The sequence below is a fragment of the Carettochelys insculpta genome, chromosome 7 (genome assembly GCF_033958435.1).
Source record: "Carettochelys insculpta isolate YL-2023 chromosome 7, ASM3395843v1, whole genome shotgun sequence".
Classification (NCBI taxonomy): Eukaryota; Metazoa; Chordata; order Testudines; family Carettochelyidae; genus Carettochelys; species Carettochelys insculpta.
Genome location: NC_134143.1, coordinates 24,915,747 through 24,940,914, shown reverse-complemented (window position 1 = coordinate 24,940,914; position 25,168 = coordinate 24,915,747). Strand labels below are relative to the sequence as shown.

The 25,168-nt window shown below is 41.7% G+C and overlaps 1 protein-coding gene across 2 annotated transcripts in view; it reads left to right on the top strand.

Moving 5' to 3' along the window:
* Positions 1-25,168, top strand: part of FAM13C (family with sequence similarity 13 member C) — a 79,368-nt gene that overhangs the window by 23,717 nt on the left and 30,483 nt on the right. For both annotated transcript variants that reach the window (XM_074999499.1, XM_074999498.1), the window contains exons 5-7: positions 4,731-4,794; positions 15,648-15,735; positions 23,646-23,856. In XM_074999499.1, coding sequence (XP_074855600.1) covers positions 4,731-4,794; positions 15,648-15,735; positions 23,646-23,856 — 363 coding nt within the window. The remainder of the gene's footprint in view (positions 1-4,730; positions 4,795-15,647; positions 15,736-23,645; positions 23,857-25,168) is intronic.

Below are 25,168 nucleotides of genomic sequence, written 5' to 3'. Positions count from 1 at the left end.
CATCATATTTTGGGTGCAGTCTTAACAGAGTGGCTGAGCCCAGGGCACAGCTTGGAAAGTGAACTGCTTTTGGCCTCTTCTGCTGCTACCATCAAGAATGTATTGGGGCACAATGTAGAGGACACTCGTTCTTTCTCTGTGACGTTGTCTAGGTGTCACTACATGGGACAGAACCACACATAGGTATGTGGGTTGCACTAGCACAGCCTGACAAGTGAATGCTGTTGGTCAGTGTGGAGTGTCTGATCATGACAGAAATGAGGGCACAGGCCCAAATCGTCAAAGCTGTTTAGGTGACTGACTGCCATTGGTTTCAAAAGGCATTAGATAGCAAAATACTTTGAGGAGCTGGGCCACAGTTCTGCTGGCAGGAAGCATCCACTTGCCACTGTACTGGAAGGAGGAAGTAGTAACATCACCTACACTCCATTGAGGTGAGTTCACGGGACTCAGCTATCAGAAGATGGTGTAATTCACGTCCCTGTGCACTATCTTAATGAATCTCTCTCCTAGTGTCTAATGGTATCAGTTTTGTGAAGGCATGTCATTCTCCCAGTTAGAACCAGTTTCTTAGAGTAGAAAAACCCTATGGCTGAGTCTACGCTGAGCCATAGTGATGGCAGCTTGATGCAAAGGAGGGCTGCTCAATTGCATATCCATGTGAGCTCACCCTGTTGGCAGAGGCTGCTGGCAGAAAACAAGCAGTGTAGACATGGTTCTGCCAGCAAAAGCCCTGTTCGTCAGCAGCCCTTTATGCCTGGAAAAAATCATTGCAGGCAGTGGTGTCCGGGCATCAACGTGCTCTGCTCACACTGGACTGGTGGAGGAGAGCTCTCTCACCCTGCTGCAGCACCCCAGCACATCTGCACAGCTTCCTGGGGCCCAAGTGTGTGGAAGGGCAGCGCTGTAGGGGTGTGTTGCTGAGCAGGGTTGCAGGTCTCCTCTGCCCCTGCAGCCCCAGCTGCTCCAGCAGTGGCTCTGGTAAGTCAGTGGTATTTATTTTGGGATGGGGCGAGGGGTGGTGAGCAGCATCTATTATTTCCTAAGTCCATTAAGTCAGGGTCTGTTAAATGGAGGGTCTACTGTAGCATTTTCTTCTGGTTTTCAAACCTTAAGCATTGATTTGACTGTGCCAAACCAAACACTCCTGCAGACCTCTCCATTTTGTCTCTTTTTAGTAAGGTTTGAGAAGCAATCCTGTTCCAGGTGCATCCTATTTTTGTGGCTCATCTTGGTTCAGTCTCTGTCAATGTTTGCTCCGTTATGTCAGTTTTGAGGACTGTACTTGATTTGGTGATTCTCTTTTCTGTTTGCATTTATGAGCTGTAATTCCATTCCTGGCCCATCTGTTTTCCTGTCACAACCAATACCTTACATTGCTTTAAGTTCTGTTAAGATGAAGCTGAGGGTCTTTGGTGATCAATGCTAAATGATAGTTCACCATTTATAGGTCTACAATTCTTCTTATCCTAAAGAATAGAAAAAAAAAATCAGGAAAAACTCCAGACTTGCCATGCATTTAAAAGATGTGACTTACTTGAGCACTTTGGGGCTGCACCTTATGGGTTATTACCACTTAGACTATGAAATAATATTTCCTCTCTAGACAAATGGGTGTGTAGCAATGTGTAGAATGTGAATAAACGTGCCATTGCTGTTTGAGCTAGCCACTGGTATACTGGCTACCCTGCTGGCACAGTGGAAATGTACATAAGCAAGCTGTTTCCAGGGGCACACAAAGATTAATCCAACAGCAGCACTGGTATAATATCTGAGTGCAAATATGTATTTATTTTTTAAATCTATGAATCCAGGGAATTTGCTTCATTAGGCCTTCTGCAATTTTTCAAATTCCTGTAGTGTTTATAGCATGTACAATTAAAATTGATTTTATTTCAAAATATGACACGAATGACTGCATGCATGATTCTATAATTTGCCTCTTCTGGCTTTGTTGTTGCAAACTGACTCCATCTTGCTGCTGGCAGGAGCTGTATTTATTTTCCTGTGTTTATCCTTTTTGTTTATTTAGTTATTTATTTGGTAATGTTCACAAAGTTTGAAAATAGTCAATTTTGGTTTTGCATCATCTATACCACAGTAAACCAGCAGTATCTCTGCTGAAAATCAGCGGAGTTACACTCCTGGACAGTGTAAATGAGCTCTCCAATCAAGGCTTTCAAATATTCACTCCACCTCTTCTTTATAAAATATGAAAAGTAGCAATAATGCAGACAATTACATTTTTCTTATTTTTCATGATCTACTGGAAGGCAGAGTTGTTCACCGTTGTTTAAAATTTGTTAGCACTTAAAGCCATTTTAATGCATCAGCTCAGATGGAAAATAAGGGTTTCATCCTGCTGAGGACAGAATTTGCTTTGTAACTGATTTTAAATGAGAGCCGAAACAGGCCCTAAGTTATTAAATTACATGTACTCTGTTGTCAAGGTTACCATCAGTCAATTTGCATTTGCCTGGCAGAGCAATTAAGCCTAATTGTAAAAAAGGAGTATGGGGAGTATTTAGCTCGATATGCACATGTAACTACCATTAATGTCAATGGTCTTGACAGTGAGGAAAAAATATTTTGCTTGCTAGAATGACTTCAGGAAGCATCACGTATTGTGAGGGTCTAAGCAATAGTCCAATATCATTTTGTATAATACAAACAATGTAATGCAAGACAATCACACACCCGTAATGCAAATGACATCACCAGTAGGTGATGCTTTATAGCTTTAAGGGTGCTATAGAGTTCCTTTGTCAACCCTAATCTTAGAACAACTATAGGGCTAATTAGAGGTGGAGCCATGAATAAGCTATGCTGAATTCACAAGTGCAACATTAAATCAGTAGGTCCTTTGCATGCCATCGGTTACTTTGCCCACTGTATTTACAGGGTGGAAATTTCTTGACTTTGTATACTGCAAGTATTTAGAATCATATAAGAGAGAGATGAGCCACCTTTTACAACTTCCAGTCCATCTCTGTCATCTTGCCAGCTCATGTTTGCTTCTTGTACTACACTTATTAATGTTTTATCCAGTTTAGTTCTACAAGTCCCAAGCACTGGGACTTCTCCACTTTCCTTGGTAGAATATTCCATGGGCAAATGTATCTCACCATCAGGATACTTTATCTGATATTTAGCCTTCCTTTTCCTGTTCTTTGTTTCATCCCATTATGCCTAATTATAGCCATAGATATTGTATCATACTAAATAATTCTTTCTTTTGGTACCTATTCCTTGACAGCTGCTCTTCACCCACTTATTGATTTTGACCCGTCTCATAGAACCTTTGGAGAAGGTGCTATTTTTATTTAATGTAAAGGTGTTTGGGGACACCATGAATAATATCAGCAGTCTCTCCTCCCAGCTTCACATAGGTGTTGAACAGGATGATGGAGAGGATGGAGCTCTAAAAAGCAGAGGCTCTGGTTTTCTCAGTTCTGGGGGTGGCAGGTTATTGCTTCACCAACCTTTCTACTCCAGTCCCTGCCCTCACTTCATCCTTTCCCCCTAGCTCCCATCCCTGCCTCACCTCCTTTCACCCCCCACTCCTCTCCCCGCTACCAGTGAATTCTGCACTCTATTGAACAGCCAATCCATGGGAGGTGCTGGGGTGTTAGAGGAGCCAGTCAGCAGAGCCGCCAGTGTGTGCCAAGTACCCACTGTCTTTTTTTTTTTTTTTTTTCCCCCTATGGGTACTCCAGTCCTGGAGCACCCACAGTGTCGGTGCTTGTGCTGAGAAATTCCCTAGCTGAAGGGTCATGAAGCTCTCTTGGTCTGTCTACACACTGCATTTAGACACCTGAGGTTGGCCTGTGCCAGATGACTTGGATTTGCAGGGTTCAGGCTAAGGGGCTGTTTAACAGCAGTGCAGATGTCCCACCTTCAGCTGCAGTGTGGGCTCTGGGACCCTCCCACCTCATTGGGTCCTACAGCCGAAGTTCCAGCCCAAGGCTGAACATCTACGCGGTTAATTGAACATCCCCTTAGCCTGAGCCCCAGGATCCCAACCCAGCTGACACAGGCCAGCTGCACAAGTCTAACTGCAGCATAAATAGACCCTCTCAGTGCAGCAATTTCAGGGATTACTGACATGTTTTAAGCATGTCCATAAATGTTTTCAGGATCAGGGCCCGACTGTCATTCTTTTAAAAAGAAATAATCAAATTTGTGTGGAAAGATTACTCTCTTATGGCTCTGATCCAGCCAAATACTTAAACCTATGCCTAATTTTAAGCATGTGAGTAGTCCAACTGAAGTAAATAGGGCGAATAATGTTAAAAGGTGAGCACATCCAGAAGCAGTTTGGTACTGTTGCTCGTGGTTCTGTCCCCATACAGGTAACCTACTGTGCACATGTTCTTTGAAGGAATGATCCCAGATTTTTACTGGGTTTAAGTTTTCAGGTGTTTTTTACTCAGATAGTCACTGTCAGTTTTCAGGACTGCATTTGTGGTACAAATAAATCAAAAGGTGATTCCAAATAGAATCCCTATCACGCTGGACAGTATTTTCCTTTGCACTGTATTTAAATGAGTTGCACAGAATTCTGAGGTAAATTTTATAGGAAGTTTATTTCTTTTCAATACAATAGTATATAAGCTTATCACAGAACCAGCATAATTTCCTGTAGTGTAAATTCAGATATACAAAGTCTGAAATATTCTCAGTAGAGGAAAATGGGTGCTCAATGGAATTTTTCTATTTGTCTCCTGTAGATTAGATCAGAGCCCATTTCTTTCACCAAAGGAAGCCACTGACCAACTGCAGAATTTAAATGAGGTAAGTTTAACCAAAATTATACCTGCAGTGTTGTTAACTCAGGCTAAATATTTAACATTTAATAAAGCCTCAGCTCCTGGAATCATGTGATTACATAAGAATCTTGGCTTACTTTTTTTAAAGGAAAGTTTTTAGTTTTCATGTTTGCAGCGAAACATTTGCAAATATCACTCAAGGCAATCTTAAAGGCTCAAAAACAAGAAGGCAAATAAGAACCAATTTTTAAAAAAAAAAATCATGATTTTAAGCCAATCTTATGACTTTTGGGGGCTGAATAATAAATTTTCTTCAAGTGATTGCTCATGTGCGTTCCAATAGATGTGTGTGCACTATGTACATGATCATTGGATAGTTTCCCCCAGCAGTACCTGTAGGGTTGGCTGTGGAGCCCCTTGGAGTGGCACCTTCAAGGCATAGTATATAGGAGGCTTTGCTCACCCTTCATTCCCCCCGATTCCTTCTTGCCTCCAGTGGTGGTCATTGGAATGCTTGTTCTCTTGCTCTGAGAAAGATAGAGCTCACTGGAAGCTCTCCTGGATTCTATGCGTGCACGGGCTTACCTCCCTGAGTCTCATTTTCAAATCGCACACCTCATTGGCTGTCTCCAGAGGTTCCCTACCACCACAGCAAGAAACTGTGTGAGGCTCCTGGGGCACATAATGGCCTGCATGTTTGTCACTCAGCAGGCTGGCTGCGGCTCCGCCCCTTGCAGGCTTGGTTTGCCAGAGTGTACAAGCCCAGCTGGAACCTATTGGATAGTCTGGTCACCCTCCCCATGTTGGTTCTCCCCTGTCTGGACTGGTGGCTGCAGCCTGAAGAGGTCTCTGTGGTAGTGCCATTTACCAACCCCCCCCGCAAGCCCTTCCTGCCTCTGGTGGCAGATGCATCAGAGATGGGCTAGGAGGTGCACTTGGACGATGGTTGCAATGAGAACTCCGTGCTCATCAGTGTCAGGGAGCCATGGAAAATATAAGATTGCTTGTTACCATAGTGAGCCAGAGAACATCTGTGCCTTTTAATGGACCTTGACGTGCTTTAATAGAATAGCACCATGTGTCCCTTTAAGGGAATTTGTACGTAATCACTTCACTACTCTGAGCCCTTTGCCATGTTCTGATGTCACCATATCTCAGATCAATACTCAAATTATAATATGGATGACACCATCTGTGCCCAACCATGGGAAGAGAGGAATGTGGAAATATCCTGTGCTAGTCTGGTGCCAGGATGTGAAGTGAGGCATTTATCTCAATGAACTGATAGTTCTTCTGACAGCTCAGCTGCAGAAGCCCAGTGAAACTTCCACAATTAAAATCCCAGAATTTAAAATTCATGCAAAACAGACCTCAAATGTTAAGCAAAATATGCAGTAAAATGAACAAATATGAAGCTATTAAAATATACTATTAACATCAATCATATTTATTGGTAACGACAGAGCAATAATCCAGAGGAACACAGAGTAAAATTAGATTAGACTTCTCCTAAATATACTTCAGGGCTAATGCAAATGCAAGTGAGCCGGTGTCGCACTCAGATAAATTCAGTTCTTGGGTCATTGAAGAGATTTTGCCCTCTTGGAGCTCACCATGGCATTGTACAAGTACAGTGCAGATCTTGATGCGTCTTATTACTGCTTGTTCCACTTAAAGGAAATTCTGCACTTAAAATGTCATATGCCTCGAGAGACACATTGCCAAAACAGATATTGCAGCTCTCTGTTTTTCTTTGCCAAGAATATGTATTTAAAACATTCTAGTTTATGTTTAGCTGGAACTGTAATTTCAGATTAATAAAGGGGGGGGGGGATTTTTATATTGTTCTAGTGCCACTTCTAATTTTCATGCAATACCAAAGTCAAACAAGTTGATACTAATCCAGTCCTTTTCCCCATGCATTACTTGAAAAGATTTTCAAGGTGGCTTGTCGTGCTTTTTGCACCCAGACAATTTTACAAATCTGAAAAGTCCATCAGTAATTAAACACAAATCTGCTATTTACAAATAATCCAGATACAAGAGAATCCCCCTCCTCCCTTATGGACTATATGCTCAGGGACAAGCAAAGTATAGCTGTTTGGGGACCGTAGGGGCCATCTGTGACAGAGAAGCCTGCAACATTCCTGTCCAGAGATTACTGCTTGGAGGCTTTGGTCATTTTCCATTCTTCTCATTTGACGTCTAACCTGTGAGCGGACAGTGCGTCATGCTGTGTCCCAGCATTTGCCATCTATCTCTCTTCTCTCCTTTTCCCTGTGTCTTTTCACTGGCCACTCCGTGGGCCTGCAGCTATGTAAGTGGGCATCCAGTAACAATGAGGCTCCCAGGGCTTCAGACGAACTGAATGAAAATGGGGGATATTAGGATAGATCTCTCTCTTCAGAAAACAATACCTCCCCACTTTATTTTCCTGGCTACAAAGGGCAAGGACCCAGTGACCTAGACATATCCTTCGATCTCTGAATTGTGGATAACCTGGGAGGGTTAAGCTGACAGTTCCAACATCTGTTTCAAGCAGAGGTTGGGGAAATGATGTTCTCAGTGGGGGACTGTCTCTAGGCATATGCAACTGGGTAGGGCTCCACTTTGCCCCAAATTAAGTAGTGCCCTATTCTGCGCCTGTTTGCCCAGTGCAGCTGAAGGCCAGTGCTGCCTCAAGCTACCCAAATCCTGTGGCCTGTGCTCTACCTTTTAGATGTGACAGCCCAATCCCGTGGCCCCTCCAGCCCCTCTCCTGGCCCTTCAGCCCAATCCACTGGCACCTCTGTCCCCCACTCTGCCTCCTACTCCATGGCCCAATCCCTTGGTCCCTCTTCTCCCTCCTGGCACCATGGCCCAATCCCCCAGCCCCTCTGTTCCCTGTGCCATGTTCCACCTTGTGGCCCAATTCCATGACCCATCGGCCCCCTCCTCTGCTTCCCTGTCTCAGTGGCTGTATCACTCGGTTGCCCCCACCCCTGCTGCAATGGCCTCCCAGCTCTGGTGGCCCCAATCCCCTGGCTCCTGCTCCACCTCCTGACCCACAGCACTGGTGGGCTGCACCATTCTCACTTCCACCTGTCCCTCTACCAGCCTTCTTGCCCTGCTCCTGCCACCACAGCCCTGAGCACATCCCCCAACCCAGTGGGAAGGAAGGGTGCAGGTGCTCGGGCTGCGTAGGGCACTTGAAGTCATGAAGTACCTTGTATTTTCCCAGAAGTAGCAGTTTGAGAGGAACGTTAATGGAGTCTTTGGCAGTGGTAGGGTTTTTCTGCTGGAGTGGGGAAAGTCAAGAGTGACTTATTTTTAATTGACATTTTAACTAAACAGTACATAGAAGTGTTATGTAAGTTTGTACCTGGATCTAGAGAGGCTTTGTGCATATATTTTAGAATGAAGGAGGTGGAAACTAAAATGCATTTAGACACACCATACAAGGAAAAAAAATCACTTTTCTTTCACTGAAGACCTTCAGCAGCTTCACAGTTCTTCCATATCATGATATAGTCAAAGTGTAGGCCTAGTTGTATTTGATCATTGTCAGTAGGTTCCACATAGAAAGGAAATTACTATTCGGAAATGCCCTCATGTGTCATTTCTAATTTCTGTCACCATAATGGCTTCTGAATATTTTCTTGGTTTTAAAGTTATGAATTGTAATCTACTTTCAGATTAATACAAGTAGACAAGGATTTTTTCTTTGATCTGCATTAATGAAGCATTTAATTTTTTCCTGTGATACTGAACTGGAATTAATTGGCACTCATCTCATTCTTTTCAATTGTTAATTGCTTTGAAAGGATGCTAAAAGTTGACTAAGTGTGCCTTCCAGAGGATGTTAGTTATGCCTTTCTCAAGCTTGTAAAGTACAAACTCTTATTAAGGTGACCATATGGTGATCTTTTCAAAAGAAGCTTAAAGATCTACATTCACAAAGATATTCTCAAATATTCTTATTCTGACTTTAAAAAAGTTTAAAAACACACCAGCTTTAAATGTTACCATGTGTTTTTTTCAAGGAAGCTTATGTTAGAAATTCATGTCAAACTATATGGAGCCAGGTTTTTATTTCATTGACATGGAAGTTAACCAGGAATAGTGGTCCTAAAGTCTGTGGTGTTGCACTAGCATAGAACTGTATGAGGTCATAATCAGATTCCCAAGTATTAAGAGCTGCCTCAGCAGGTGTAAATCGGTGTAGCTGAACTGTTTGAAGTGGAGGAGACTCTAATCTTTCCCGAGGTTTGTGAGCATACTTTGTGACTTTATTTTTCGTTTATAGCTTGTAGCCTAGTCGAGCTCAGGGAGGGGCTCTCCCTACTGCGAATCAGTGAGGGACCACTCTGCCTCACTATACATTTGCATATGGGGAATCAGTTTTAACTGCACTAGTCCCAGGGCTCGGGCCAGTGATCGGCCAAGCAAACAGTCACAGGCTCAGGCCCTCACAGGGCGGAGCCGCAAACAGTTCCCACAGTGAAGGCCCAGTCCCTAGCGGAGAGCCTACAATAGTGAGAGGAAGAGACCGCTGTTCACAGATTAGGAGTGGCAGAGGGAGCGCAGGCCCACCCACTCCACTGTGCTCTGCCCAGGGCCTTACCAGCAGCAGAGTGGTGTGCCACTGGCATCAGCAGGGATCCAAACTGCAACACGCTGACTCAGTGATCCTTGGGCCACTTCCAAACTCCTCCTCAGGCTGCGGGCCAGGTTCCTCCATGCCTGGGTGAAGTGGGATATCTGCACTGGGTTGAGGCTCCTCCTCAGCGAGGTCTAGCTGGAGGGCCAGTTTTCAGCCTCTTGCAGGGCTGGTTCAGCCTCCTGGTCTGGGAGTTCAGGACCAGCATCTGGCTCCTCCAGAGACTTGGGCTCAACTGAGCTTCTGGACTGAACTTTCATCTTCCTGTCCCAGTTCTGGCCAGGTGATGGGAAGGTGTGGGACTCAGCCCACCGGGGCTCAGGGAGAGGTTCCTCCCCTTGCAGATCAGTGGTGGTGGTGGCGGGGTCAATCTACCTTACTACAGAGCTGTATAAAACTGCATCTAATTTTTTGTTTACTTCTCTGACCCACCTCCTTTTCTTAGAGGTTTAGTCAATAACCTGGCAAATAGTCAGTCAGCTAGGAACTATTTTCCTAAGTGTTAGTAAAAGAGAGAATTTTAACTAATGCGTTATGCCTCCTTCTGCATGATAACATGGGGGCCTCTAATCAAGACAAATGGTGATGTCTATACTTGCACGTCTAAATCCTCAATCATTTCTGTAGCTTTTTTAATGTATTATGCAACTCTAAAACGAGTAAACTCTGTACTGCTAAGACAACGGAGAGAATATCCATTTTGGTGGAACCTACATTCATAGGTAGAAATAAAATGTTCTTTTTTGGCACATGAGGTTCACCCAGCAGGACTTATTGGCCATGCCTCGCAGTAGCCACCTTTCATGCTGGGAGAAAGAAGAAAAGGGCTTTCTTGGAGGCTAGGCTCACTACAAGGCCTCCATATCTAAATGTTGTATTTGAGGATACACCCGTATGTGTCTAGGCTAGTGAGATGTAGACTCATGAGCGGGATGTCAAGGGCTGGCCTAGTATACCTCTTCCAAGGCTGCAGCATCTTTTTGACCAGTAGACTGACTTGGCCTGAATCAAGTGAGCATCGAGGCATAAAGGAGCTACGTACACTTCTCCAAAGAAAAATCCAGTCAATTTGGCTCGGGCAGACTGAGTCTGTTTTCCGTTCTGAGGCCTGGCTAATAGACAAATAAGGATTTGGACATTCTAAACTCATATACTCAGTCCAGATAAAATGTCTATATCAAGGCTATGCTGTAATTTCTCCTTAGCTAACTTTTCCCAAGGTTAAAGCTAGTTGTTTGTTTTGCATACTCGTTTACACCTGTGCCAATGGTAAAACACTACCATCATGATTTGTTATCCTTTTATGTTCCCTTTTGCACACACGTAACTGAGAGCACAAAGTTCAAGGAAGTGGAGAATCAGGCCAACAGCTGCAGGCACATGTGGAAAGGCTAATTCAGCCACCATAGCCTTTTAAAGTGCAAAGTCAGTCCCCAGGGGTTTGGCTATTTTCAGCTGGAGAAAGTCCTAAGCACAGTTACTTACCAAGATGGCTGGATGCAGATGATTTTTAAAAGGCTTTTTTTTTTTTATATTCATACTGGCAGGAATTAACTATCCATCTTGTTTCCCTGTATTATTCAGTGGGTGTGAAACTGAGCAGCAGTGGTGTAGAAGGCTAGTACAAAACCCTCTTCACTATTTACAATTCTGCATAAGGGATGATCACAAAAGGTGCATCTTCTATTCACAGTAGAAAGGCTCTCCACTGTGGTCCCACGCAAGCTCATGTGGCTTTGGTTGAGAGATGTTGAAACAACTTCAGGTAGGCTCAGAAGCAAACAAAGCAGGGACTGCTGTGCTAGAGGGGTGAGTAGAGTGCGGCCCAGCTGGCTACTCCTGTTCCTGGCACTCCTTAGATCCAGAACTGTGCATGATCTTACTCTTCCCAGTTATAACATCAGGTAATCCCCTAATCATGACACAGAAATTTTGACACAGCTTTTTCCTATGGTGCTTCTCCCTCATGACAAAAGCATGCAAGGGAGACCTACTTACTGTCTCTAACTCCCCAAATACTGATGGGGAAGGTGGAGGCAAATATAGGTGACCATAGGAATACAAGCAACTAACTCCCATATCAAGAGGAAATTACACTCCTTGACTTAGAATGGTCCTGTTCGTTTATTGTTTTAAAATTATCCATAACACTTATGCTGAGCACCAACATAAAAGCACTCACACAGACTACAATGCAAAATACTGCATTTTAGGAAGGCATATGCTGCAATTCACTAGCTGGTTTGTATTCAGCTACTATAAATTATATTTTTGCCATCTGTAGAAGGTGGGTGGATGTTGGAGTTTCACTGACTGGAAAAGCTAAAAATAGAAAAAAAATTTTCTGTAGAAGCCCTGGATAATGATTTGTTGCATGGAAATCCGCATGTATAATTCTGGTGAGTCTGATGTTAATTAAAAGCTACAGAGACTGAAATATCCCATACACCTAATCATCTGATCTAGCCACCAACATATTGGGCAGAGTATGGTTTTGTTGTGATTGCAAGAAGCTGAATGACCTGCAAGAACATCTACCTACTGTTCTGTGCAGAGGAACCATTAGGTGTGCTAAGAGATGCAAGTGTGTTCTCAACCCTTGCTCTGATTTTGGGTTATTTCCTAGTGGCAGTGGAGGCACAAGCCATGGAAAAGACTGAAGTGATTGCTTCTTTTGGGCTGTTTTCTTTTTTAAGTCCCAGCTTGACAGAGTCCTGGCTGGGATGATTTAGTTGGGGTTGTTCCTGCTTTGGGCAGTGGGCTGGACTTGATGACCTCCTGAGGTCTCTCTCAGCCCTAGGATTCTATGATTTCTATGAATGGATGTGATTATCATTTGCTTTGTGGAATGCACCTACTGTACTTCAGAGGCTAACAAAGGGAGTGTTGGAAAACTACATTCTGGACACCTTGCTGAGGTATCTATATGATATTAGTATGGTCTCCAGACACTTCAAAAGTTATATGGAAAAGCTGGGTTTGGTCTTTCCAGGCTTGAAGGAGCATGGCTTGAAATAGAAATCTGTCAAGGTTTGCCTCTTGTAAGTTGAAGTTTTGGGCTACATCAGCGTGACAGCTGGCATTGAGGTAGACAAAGAGAAGACCGAGACATTGAAAAGCAGGCCTGTCTGTAAGAATGTTGAGCAAGTGACAAAAATGTTGGATTTCATGAATTAATACAGACAGTTCGTTCCAAAATTTCCACACGTTGCTGTACCTTTACATTGGCTAGCAGGCCAACTGAGATGAAAGACAGGGAAGGACGGAGAACTACACTTTGTGTGGGATGCTGCCTGTCAGGAACCCTTCAGTGAACTAAGATGACAGGAAATGACACCAGCTGTATTTGCACATTTGGGAGTTTAATCTGCCTTTTGTAGTGGACCCTCTATGGCTTTCATGTGAAACTAGGTCAAAAGCAAAGAGCAGGGGCTGAATGTGGTGTTTTATATGTAAACTGTGTGTTAAGGCAGTCAGAGGAAGAATGACAAAAACTACAGTACCTTTAAGCAGGAGCTGTTTGGCCTTAAATGGACTGTTGCAGAAAAGTTTAAGGCCTATTTAATACACTCAGAGTTCACTGTGTTTTCAGATCATAATCCATACCAGTACTTGCCAGCCACAAAGCTGGGTGCTGGGCATTTTTGAAGTATATTTCAAGCTGGGAAGAGACCACACACAAACTGATCCATTGTCATAACTGCCCTTAGTGGAGGAACCAGAGGACTGTGAAGACTTGGAAAAAGATTTTCTACTAATCCCTGGAGCAGCCAGGACCAGCAAATTTTTGAAGTATAAAGAAAGGCTTCCCAGAATGCAGCTCCCTTTGTCTTTCAGAAATGACCCAATGGTTTCAGGGTACTCCTGAAAAGAGACTCAGGTTCTGCAGAAGTAGGGTGATGTCAGACAAGTCCTAGCAGCAGTTGTGAAGTAAACTAGGCCCAGCTGGACATTTAGAATCAAGAATTCATAATCCAGGAAATTAATCCCGCAGTGGGAATTGCTTAAGTTTTACTGTGTGTGAAGTGTTCCTGAATGACCTGTGACGTAAAAGAAGGAGAAGCGATGCGGCAACTAGCATCACTATGCAAACAAGGTGATGAAGCCAAACATGACCACGGACAGTATGTCAGAGATAGCAGCACCCTTCAGAAAAGACATTACTGGTACATGATTGTTAGGGATATCTAGTCCTGGATTAAGCAATACAAGTAATGTGCCTCTCTGTGTTCCAGGGCGCCCTTAATTTGATCAATGTTTCACCTGCAGTGGAAGTTTTAGCAGTCAACTGCACCCTGCAAGAGGATAATGCATATGTGTTAGTCCTCACTAACCAGTTTACCCAGCAAAAGATCCAGGTCCAGGAAAAAGAAACTGGACTTGTAAATTTGTTGTAACTAAAGTTTTTGCACTTCAGAGAGTGCTGCATTGAACCTTCTCAAGCCATTTCCTCACAATGTTTGTGTAGTAAAGTAAGTTTAATCCCCAAGAAATTATTTAGTTGTAAATAGATTGGGTATGTATTTGAGTGAATTGCGGTGAGTTAGGAGTATGCTGGAGCAGGGGCATTTTCATCCCAGCTCAGAGATGCACATGGACTGCTGAGGTAAACAACCAGGATGTGAGTCCTGTTCACTTGGTTCCAGGAAGGGAAGAAAATGTGCACAGGCACCAGGGGAAGTGAATTCAGATGTGGATTTGGGTCCTTTTGTCACCAGGGTACCGTGTACGTAGTGAAATTCCCCTACTTTGTTGGAACAAATCCCTGGCTTACACACAGACTGAGCCAGAGGCTGTGGAAGGGAGGCCTGGAACCTGATCATGCCAGCTCTAGACCTGCTGGCAACTCCCCCTCCCCCCCGGGTACCCCTAACAAGGAACCAATTTCCACTCCCTTGCACTGCCTGACTGCCACAAGGGGAGTAGGTCAGGTCTGAGAACCCTCCGTTAAATTTCTATTTTATTGCCCATAGCCCAAATGTACCTTTAACAGAAAACTCTCTTGCCCAGGGTTTATAAAATAGCTATATCGCAGCAGAGTAAAGAATGCATAGATGTTTATTAATCTGCATGATACATCACTGATTATGTACACAGGAGAAACAATAATTTGTATAGATGTTTGGGTCATATTGCTTCAGAAAGGATCTAAATTGTGATATCCCTGAGCAGCTATGATTAGGGGTATAGAATTAAGGGTACATTAGGGCAAATATTTTGGGGGCAATGCTGATTTCATCATTGAGGGCCTTATTTTGTCATGAGGGTTGGTTTTATGTGTTTCATCCGTGGGTCATTTTCAACAGCCCACTGCATTTTCATGCATCTTCCATTGCTGACTGTATTCCCTTGAAGGAAGGTAATTGAACATACAAAGCATCAGGAGTGACTCATTTAATCCAGTAAGGTGGTGGTGCATTTGCATCACAGCAAGATGCTTGTGTCAGATTGTGCAGCTCAATATTACACTCAGCATTGGAGATTAAAATGAAAAATGGACCTAGCATGAATTAGTTGCTGAAGGTGCTGGTACAGATAAGCAGCCTTGTCCTCATTGATTTGTCTGCTGCGAACGACAAAGATCTGTTAATTTCGCCTTCGCAGCTGATGAAAACGATATGATAGCCTGATCAAACCAGCAACAACCTGCATACAAACAATGCTTGTACAAGAATAAATGAAAAGCTGCCTCTTCCAAGAGTCCAGAGGAGAGCTGTGTTGCTCTCAGTAACTCTTTGTTCACTGCATTATACTGCACAATATGCAGTAGAGAGATTTTGGGCGTGGGGGAGTTATGAATGGTACACTGGGAGGGGCATAACGTCATCAGATCCTGATGTCAGCACAATGAATGAAATGCTTGCATAGCATATTGTTCCAAAACTAAGAAAACAGACACTACCTCAGATTGGTTTCTTAGAACAAATTGTCTTTGCTGACGAAATCACCATTCCCATGTGTTATGAATAATACATATCATTTAGGATTAGATAAGCGAATACGTGAAGATACACATGGAGTAATGCAAATTTGATCTTGTTACACATTCCCTTTAAGAGGTGTTAGTGGATCACTCCTTCTGCAGATACTGCTGATAAAGCTCAGTGAACTGAAGACCCATCACTGTATTTTTTTGTTCTTTCCTATCTAGCCCAATGTTCTGCTTTTGTCTGCAGAATTCTTTGTTAAAGCTACAAGCCCTTGAAACTGACCTGTGCTCTGCATTTTTGCCAACCCAGGAAGAAACTCCTCAGCTGCAGGCTTTCAAGGATCCAGCCACTTCGTCAATTCAATCTAGTGTGCAAGCTGATGAGGCCGGTTCTGGAGGTAAGATACTATGTCAAGCTCTGTCTTCATTTGCAAAGAAAAGATAGTCTTATATTTCGATATTATCTAATATTTGCAGCTCTGTGGTATACAGTATCAATGAAATGTGAAGGTTGAAACACAATGAGGCACTGAAAATGATAAACATATACCAAGGGATAAGATGTGTTAGTAAATATAGAAATAAATTGCAACAATCTTCTACTTTTCATAGATACAGCATTTTGCTTTTGAGGCACTTTTAAGAGTCCAGATTCCTTCTCTTTGTCTTTGAGCTGTGTGTTTCTTTCAAGAGAGTTACATTCTTTGTTTGGTTACTGTGTTATACCACCATTGTGTGTGCAATATTCTGCCATTTTATGTAATTCTGTTTTGCAATTTTTGTCAGATCAATGTCACTTCATTTCTCCTATTATTGATTTTAATTTAATGCATCGTCAGAGAGATAGTGAAGGTGAGTTTTACAGCATGTTGATTTTAATAATTCAGGAATCTGCCTTATCCATCTTGCACATTGTGTTCCCTTTTTATTTCCTTAACCCTACATATAGAAACTAATTCTTCCAAAAATAGACCTAATGCTTGGCATCGTGCCATATCAGTTCATAGCATAAAAACACAGAGATGTCAGAATCATGATTTTAGGCAGAAGGGGAATTGTTGTTTCTAAAATATAGGTCATAGTTAATAAGACTAATGTGGAAAGACTTGTAAGCTTTAATTGTGTATGGCCTACATTAAAGTGAACAGGTCAGTAATACAAGGCCTAATCCTAATTATGCAAGATAAATTTTAGGGATGAAAGAAAGCTGAGTTCAGAAAAGCTTATGTCAGAGGCTGTTGTTTGGATTCTTTTGTAAAAGGCAATTATTTTATTTAAATACAATTTAAATTATTTGTATTGCTTATGCTGTTCTACTTCACACGTTCTCAGATGATGACAATGTACTGAAAAAATAAAGAATATTTACACATAACTCTAATCATGGAAAATCTAAGCAATGCAGAGGATGATACAAACTGTAGCCAAAAACAGACTTAACGTTTTGGCTTCAGAGTTGATTAGATTGTTTGTTTGGTTTTGTGTGTTTTTTCTAGCTGCTGCCACATAGATGGAAAAACACCTGAACATGGTTCAAATACAGCTATAGGAATTCCCAACCAGGCTAGTCGCCCATCACGATATTTGAGTCAAAAATGGATGTCATGCAAATGGTCTAGCCTCCCCCTCACCAGCCATCTGTGCCTCCTGGACAACATAGTGCTGGGCTCTGGCAGTCATTTAAAGGGCCTGGGGCTCTGACCACTGCTGTGCCTTGGTAGTAGTGGTGCTGGCCGGCAGCCCCATGCCCTTTTAAAATGCCAGATTGTGGGACAACTGCCCTCTTTGTCCCTACCCCATCAGTGACCCTTTACAGCACTGGTTTATTCATTTACATAGGAGTATATTGGATGCTATATTTCTCTCACACAGTCCAAACAGAGCAAGATGAGCCATTTGGTCATTTGCAACATGTGCTTTTGGGGAAGTTTGGTTGTGTATTTTCATATAAAATGTTCTGGGGCAACACCTGCTTTTTGCTGTTTTTGTTTATTGGCTTGTTGTTTTAACCTGAAGAACAAGGATCCATATTCTCTGAGACTCCTGGTGGAACTTACCAGCTGAAACACAGTAGCCACAAAGGTCTAGATTCTGCTATCAGTTTTATATTGGTGTAAATCTGAATGAAGTCAGTGGACTTGGACCAGCATAACTGATATCAGACATGGACTGTTAGGGTATATTCAGTGCTGGGGGAAAAAATGGGTATTTCTGTTCATTGGGAATTCTGAAATATTGAAAGAAGATACATTTTGAATCAAATCAAATATAATTTAAATTTTTTCCAGTGAATTAGAAAGTTGACAAATACAGAGTTTTGTTGAGATGTTTCAGTTTGGAGGCGTTTTGCCAGAAGCCAAGGAGGACTAGATTGCCAAGCACAAGGGTCAGGGAGGGAGTGAAGGAGAGGAGGGAAAAAGCCATAGTCCCTTGAAAGTGGTTACAGTACTCTCCAGAGATACGGGAGACCTGGGTTCAGTTTTTCCTTCCACCTTATGTGGAGAAGGAGAGTGAAGTTAGGTCTCCTAGACTGCAAGAGAACTCAAGACAAATTCAGACATAATTCCAGATCAATCAAATCTGCATTTTTCAATGAATAAATAGCAATATTTAAAATTGTACAAATGCATCATTTTTAACATAAACATGATTATGTAAAAGATTTCACTTTTTATTCCACATTCTAATTAACAAATATAGAGGAAATACCAACTTTGTGAACTCAGACTAACCAATAGTCTGAGGGGTCGGTTGTGTTAGCGCGTAGCTTCCAAAATAACAAGCAGCCCTGTAGCACCTTCAAGACTAACAAATATCTTAGGTCATGAGCTTTAGTCTTACCCATGAAAGCTTATGATCTAATACATTTGTTAGTCTCTAAGGTGCCAAAGGACTGTTTGTTATTGACAAAACAATGTGATGCGTAGGATAGCAATTTTTAATAGGAATCTCAAAAAGTTTAGACTGTCCATTAGCCAAGTTCTTGAAAACTCTGTGGCACAAGCATGTATAAATTTATTTACAAAGCCATGACTTCCTTTGTAAAAGGAAGCTATGATGAATTTCAATAATGCATTCAAACATATTAAAATAGGAAGAAACAAAGTTAATGAATGTAAATTATTACTTAACATAACTTTGGGATATGTGGCTATATAGCTAACACAGAGTGTGTATCTGAGTGACTGAACTAGAAGAAATGATATACATCTTTTACAAAAAATGCTAATTCTTGCAATGATTGAAATTGTATGTATTTTACTGCTCATGCATATTATACTAATATGTGGTTTTTCATGTCTAACAGGTTGTGGGTAATTTTCACTTTATTTTACTGTTTAAGATCATCGTTAGAGAACACAGACTTGAAATTATGTTCATGATAGTTTTAATGTCCCCGCTGATCAGGCATTTTGCATGTGTTACTAGGTTTTGGCTTAGTGGCAGACTGAGTTCTGGTTTAGTACTGATACTACACTAAGGCTAAGTCTATACTGGCCCCCTTCTTCATGGGGGCATGGTAAGCAGGATGCTGGGAGATTACTATTGAAGTGCTGCAATGCATGTGCAGTGCTTCATTAGTAATCTCCCAGCAGCCTGATTACCGTGCCCCTTCAAAGAAAGGGGGCAAGTGTAGACATAGCCTAAGTATGTCGGATAAGAATAGATGTAGGATTGAAGCTAGTTTGCTGGTTTGGTTTATGGATGGCTTTAACTTTTAATTTTTCAGTAAGGTCAGGTTCAAAGTGTAGACACAGACTAGTTTGTCTTGGCCTATTTATTCGTCTAAGCGGGGGTCAGCAACCCCCAGCACGGGTGCCAAGAGTGGCAAGTGAGCAGAAGGCAGGAATTCAGCCCTGCTACTCCTCTCCCACGCAGCCAGGAGCTTGCTCAAAACCATGCCACCTGTGTATTAACAGAAGACCAGCTAATGCTGCCAACCACCAAGCTCTGAACCTTAATTTATTTATTAATGAAGCTGTTGTGAGTGGGACTATTAGTGGCTTTTAAAGGTATCACTGGCACTCAAATTGTACATAGAAATCAAAAGGTCAAATTTTGTGCTCTGTCTTGGAAAGGTTGCTGACCCCCTGCTCTAGACTAAAGCCTGGCATCCTTTTGAGGATCTTCTGTAGCCCTTGTTGGGGGTGTCTTCAGTGGGTCAGTCCTCCATTCAAGTCATACACAGTCAATATGCATAAACACACACATCTCTTCCAATGTAAAAGATCCAATAGGATTTGCCCCTCTGCCATTGTTAATATCTTTAGCCTGTCTCTGGGTTCAGTTTTGGTCTAGTGTTAAATCTGTGTCTGCCCTGGCATAGAGAAGTACCACAAGGGCGCTCTCTCTGGAGAGTTCTTAAGTTCTGCCCTTCATTTGGCCTCTTAAAAGCCGTTATCTCCTTCTGTGAGCTTAGGCCACCCTACCTGTGGCTGGTGGAGGGACAAACCCTTAGTCTACCGTGTTAGTCAAGAGCTCTAAGTTTTCCCTCATGGAAAGCCAGTGTCAGCAACCCTTTCTTCTGGTTCTTCTAGGAGCACCAGAAAGGACAGTCTTCCTTGCTCTTCTGGTTCCTGCCAAGACCTGACTAGCAAAGATTAGCAGAGAGGATGAGCTGAGCTCATTTTATCTGAACCTCAGTTCCCTAACTGTAAAAGGAGGGTACCACTTTTTTCCAGCTTCACAAAGGGTATTGTGAGGATAAATAGAAATGAGGCCCTCTGCCTATGAGATGCTGATATGCTATGGTAATGAGGGCCATCTAAGATACATGCTCATGACCTTGAATCATCAGTTATGGGGGGAGTTCTTCAATATTACTATGGCTCCAAATATAACAGTTGCAGAATTTCTTGCAGGACTATATCATGGATTTGTACCTTTAGTGTGCCAGATCTTTAGGGGTGTAACTTGTCTTTCGGGGAAGTCACATGACTTCTTTTCTTCCTTAGATTTGACTTCTGGGCCTTCAGCACTTATGCTGCACATCAGGAACTCTGTTCAGCCAGTCTAACCAAGATAGACTCCTGGTAGAGACAATTATTCTCTTCAGGGATTATGGCACCTCAAAGCACTTGTAGTAACACTGCAAAGATGCCAGAACGGTCGGGTTTATTAGCCAGCCAGAATACAGCCTGGGAAGTCCTTAGGTTAGTATAGAGAAATGAGAGTTGAAGTATAATCATTCCAGTTAACCCAGAGCTCAGACAATCAGTAGTGAACCCCATTGTTCAAGTTTTTCATGTGTCTTAGTCTGACCTGCTTGGTCAAATTCCAGATGAGTTCTTGGCCTCCGTCCAGCAGACTGTTAGGGCTGTACTCACAGAAGGAGGTCGATGGGAGCATTTTTCCTTGCCGCTTGTGAGGAGTTCCAGGGTCTATGTTAACCCCGGAAAGTACCGTTTCATGCATGCACAAAACAAAACCACAGAAGACCAACCCTGAGTAGGTTGATCTTCCGTGGTAGTGTGGAAATGTGCTGAGACACATTCAAAGGATTATATAGTGCTTAAACTACTAGCTTAAAAGTGCTACTCTGTAGCACTTCATTTACCAAGTTTTATTTTGTGTTTTTATTTTACGTGTTTTCATGTTTAGGATAACGCAAATAGCTCTGTTTTGGAATATGAATCTATGTGGTGAATACCAATTTCTGAGTATATTTTTGCAGTGCAGCACCCATTAGTGTGGGGTTTTTTTGTTTGTTTTTTTTTCTTTTTGCTTTATTTTTAAAAGGTCTCAGTTTCATCCCAATGTGGAGTGGAGAAAAATTGAAAGAGGAACGAGCATGAACAGATTTATCAAAAGATAGAAAAGCCAAGCAGAGAGTCTTCATGACCTGTGCTTGATCCATAATTCCACAATTTAGGAATATTTAGTCTTGTGTTACCTGTAACTTAGAAACATTTGTATAAGGTTTGATCAAATAATTTTTTCTTTTGAAGTCAGTGCCCAATTTTCAAGAAGGGAGGCTGCTTTGAATCAGTATTTCCGCATTGCTAAAAACTCAGCATCATTATCTATTGAGCAGGTGTTAATTAAAATACTGTATAACAATTTAATCAAAATCTTAAGTGAAATGGTGTCTTTATCTGTGAAAGTCCAAGCTCTTCACCTTGGGGAAGTTGTTAATGTTCTCAATTAATAGGAGTTAGAAGTATTCTGAATTTTGTAACATCATTGATTAAAATTTCATTTTTAGTTAAAAGAAAAGGTGAAGGAACATTTTCCCATCTTCTGCCTAACTGACATTTTCTTGCTGATCTGGGAGAAAATTAATTGCTCCTGCAGAAATATTTGACTAATGTATTCAACAAGAAATTCTTTGAAATGTATGCATGGTACACAACAAAGTCATGGTATGAACTTACAGTAAATAATAATACCATTAATAATAATAATTGAGCCAGATTCCATTTTTGCATATAGATACAATTTTAGATGGAAAATAAAATTAATTTAGCAAATGTATATTGTATTGTAAATAACTATAGGGCAGGGTCTATGCTTGCACTTCTCTTTCGAAAGCGGAATGTAAATGAGGGACATTAAAATGCAAACGAGCACTGATTTACATCTCATGCTTCATTTGCATAATCTCTTTTCAGTAGAGATTATTTTGAAAGAAAAAAAAAAAAGCATTGTAGATGGTGCTCCTTCAAAAATAAACCCCATCTTCGAAAGAACCCTTCTTCCTATTTTGTTTGAGGAAGAAGGGTTCTTTTGAAGATGGGGTTTATTTTTGAAAGAGCACCATCTACACTGCTTTTTTTCTTTCTAAAGAATCTCTTCTGAAAAGAGATTATGCAAATGAAGCATGAGATATGTAAATCAGTGCCTAATTTGCATTTTCAATTTCCCTCATTTGCATTCCTCTTTCAAAAGAGGAGTCCAAGTGTAGACACAGCCTAGGTTAAAAATCTCTACCCACATAACTCAGAGAAAACACTCTCTTTTGGCATGGAAAGTTCAGTTCTGGCATTTTAACTTGTTTGTAATCTATATTTTCAGCAGGGCTTTGTATATTAATACAGGATTTCTCCATCATGAAGCAAATCCCTCTTAGAATGACACCTGATTAGAAAAAAATCCAATTAAGAAGAAAAATTTGGCCCATTTTATGTAAGCCCAGTGTTTTTTTTGTGTTCATAACTGGGCACCTCAGCAGCCCCATCCCTGGGATTGGCTGTGGCAGCTGGGTAGGGAGACATCTGAGAACCAGCTCCGTTTATTTTTTTTTTAAAAAAGAAAAGCACTGTGTAAGCTTGTTGAAGGTGAAGAAGAGGGAGCAGGAATTCTCACGTTTTCTGTGCACTCCTGCAGAGACAGGGCAGGGTGTGGACTAATACCACAGAAGTCTTGTCTCCAACAGGCAAAAGGAAAGAGGAGAGGTTCATAGATACATAGATTTAAGACCAGAAGGGATCATTATGACCATCTACTCTGAACTCCCATGTTTCCTACATTGAGCTCGATCTTGTGTTTGAGCTACAGAATATTGTTGAGAAACACAGACAGTCTTGATTTAAAGACTTCAAGCCATGGAAGTTGTTCCAAAAGTTAAAATTCAGCTTGCTGTTGAAAATACCCCTTATGCATTCCTTCTGCTATACACAGGGCACAGTCCACGCCTGAGGAGCCTAGGCACCCATTAATGCATAGGCGTATCAGTAGAAAAATACCATATACCTAACATCACATGGCAACAGGCAGAGTCCACCACTTACATTTTACTGGTTTAGAACCACTTTGTTCACATGTATTGACCTGAAGGGATTAGTAAGACATTATGGGTTAGTAATTTTCTGCAGAGTGACACCTTACTCTGAGAATTAAAAGTAGAATTCTATGTCACCACGATAGAAGCACTCAGTATGCTGTGGCATAGGGTCCTAAATGTGTTACTTCTGCAGATGTGTCTTTTTCTCCTGACCAAACGACTGAGCCCTAAGTTAGAGCATGAGTCTATTTTTATACGTCTGCATATTCTGCTACAAAGAGGGTGTTTCAGAAAAAAATGATCTATAGAAACCTGCCTATATTCAATTCTGGAACTCAGAATATTGTGTTATACCAGTTGCCTTTGTATCCTCCTTTGTTATGCTCTGATTTGGTGTTGCATTCTTCCTGTATTCTGTGTTGCTATACTGTATATTGATTGTGTCATTTGCAAACACTTCAAGCTTCACACTTTGCTTCCATGAACACATTTGTTCATGTAGGTTCTTATTGATTTCTGTAGGTAAAGAATTAAGGTGCTTTACGAGACCTTCAGTCCCATACTGATTTGATCTTATCGTTATAGAGCCTGTACCAGCCCATAGAGACTGGCAAAGTGACGCAGACAACGGCCCAGAAGAACAGCACTCCTTAGGGACCAGTAGACTACTATGTCATATTACTGATGGAGATAATCCCCTTCTGTCACCACGCTGCTCAATCTTTAGTCAAAGTCAGAGATTTAATTTAGACACAGAATCGGCCCCTTCCCCACCAAGTGCTCAACCTTTCATGATGTAAGAAAATATATTTTAACTTTTAATTTGTATTATGTGTGTGCTGTCTTGAACATTTAACTCTTCATATTGCTCAGATATGGTCAATCGTTTGCTCTAAACAGGGATGCTTCATAGTATAATCTAATTTGGCATGGTTAATTTGAAATATCTTAAGTATAACTTAACATTTTCCAATGAGAAAGGTATAACATTAGCTGAAATATCAGTTAATTAGAGTTTAGTAATGACATTTTTAAAGGTTAGTTCATAATCAGCCTGAAAAGTGAACACAGGATTTATTTTTAAAGAGAGGTTTTTAAAGGTCTAATTTAGAAATGTTCAACTGCAATGGAATTACTGCATGAGTCATTCACTGCAAGTGGAAGGCAGTGTCACAAAACATCTGACCAGTTCTTCTAAGTCTCTTGTGGAAAGTCTAAGAATTAATTTCATGCCAGAACTCTGTTTTCTTTAAGTCTTAAAAATGAAGTTTAGGCAAACACAAATAATCAAGCCTTTTCACACACACAAAATGGGAAGGGACTCCCTAAGGAGTACTGTGGAAAGGCAAATTAGGGAAATGCAACCTAGATGAGGTTACTATCAGGTGAGTACATAACTGTTCGGATAACCATTCACAGGCTACTTCTACACTAGCCCAAATCTTCGAAATGGCCATGCAAATGGCCATTTTGAAGATTGACTAATGAGGCACTGAAATATTCAGTGCCTCATTAGCATGCCAGTGGCCGCAGCACTTCAAAATTTGCTGCGGCTCATCCAGACGGGGCTCCTTTTCAAAAGGACCCCGCCAACTTCAATCAGCAGATGGAAATAAGGGGATTTCAAAGTTCCTGGGGTCCTTTTGAAAAGGAGCCCCGTCTGGACGAGCCATGCAGCAGTGAGCTGAGCCACGGCAATTTCGAAGTGCTGTGGCCGCCAGCATGCTAATGAGGTGCTGAACACGTATTTCAGCGCCTCATTAGTAATCGTCAAAATGGCCATTTGCATGGCCATTTTGAAGATTTGGGCTAGTGTAGACATGGCCACAGATAGTAGTTAACAGTTCAGTCATGCTGGAAGGGAATAACAAGTGGGATTCCACAGAGGTCAGTTTTGGGGCCAATTCTGTTCACTATCTTCATCAATGATTTAGATAATGGCATAGAGAGTATGGTTATGAAGTTTACAGATGATATCAAGCTGGGAGAGTGTGCTAGTATTCTATGATTTTTTTCATAAATCAAAAATTGACACATGAAACATCTTAATAAATGGAAGCGTTTTGTCAATAAGGAGATGCTTCACTGCAATACTAAAGTCCTAGGCT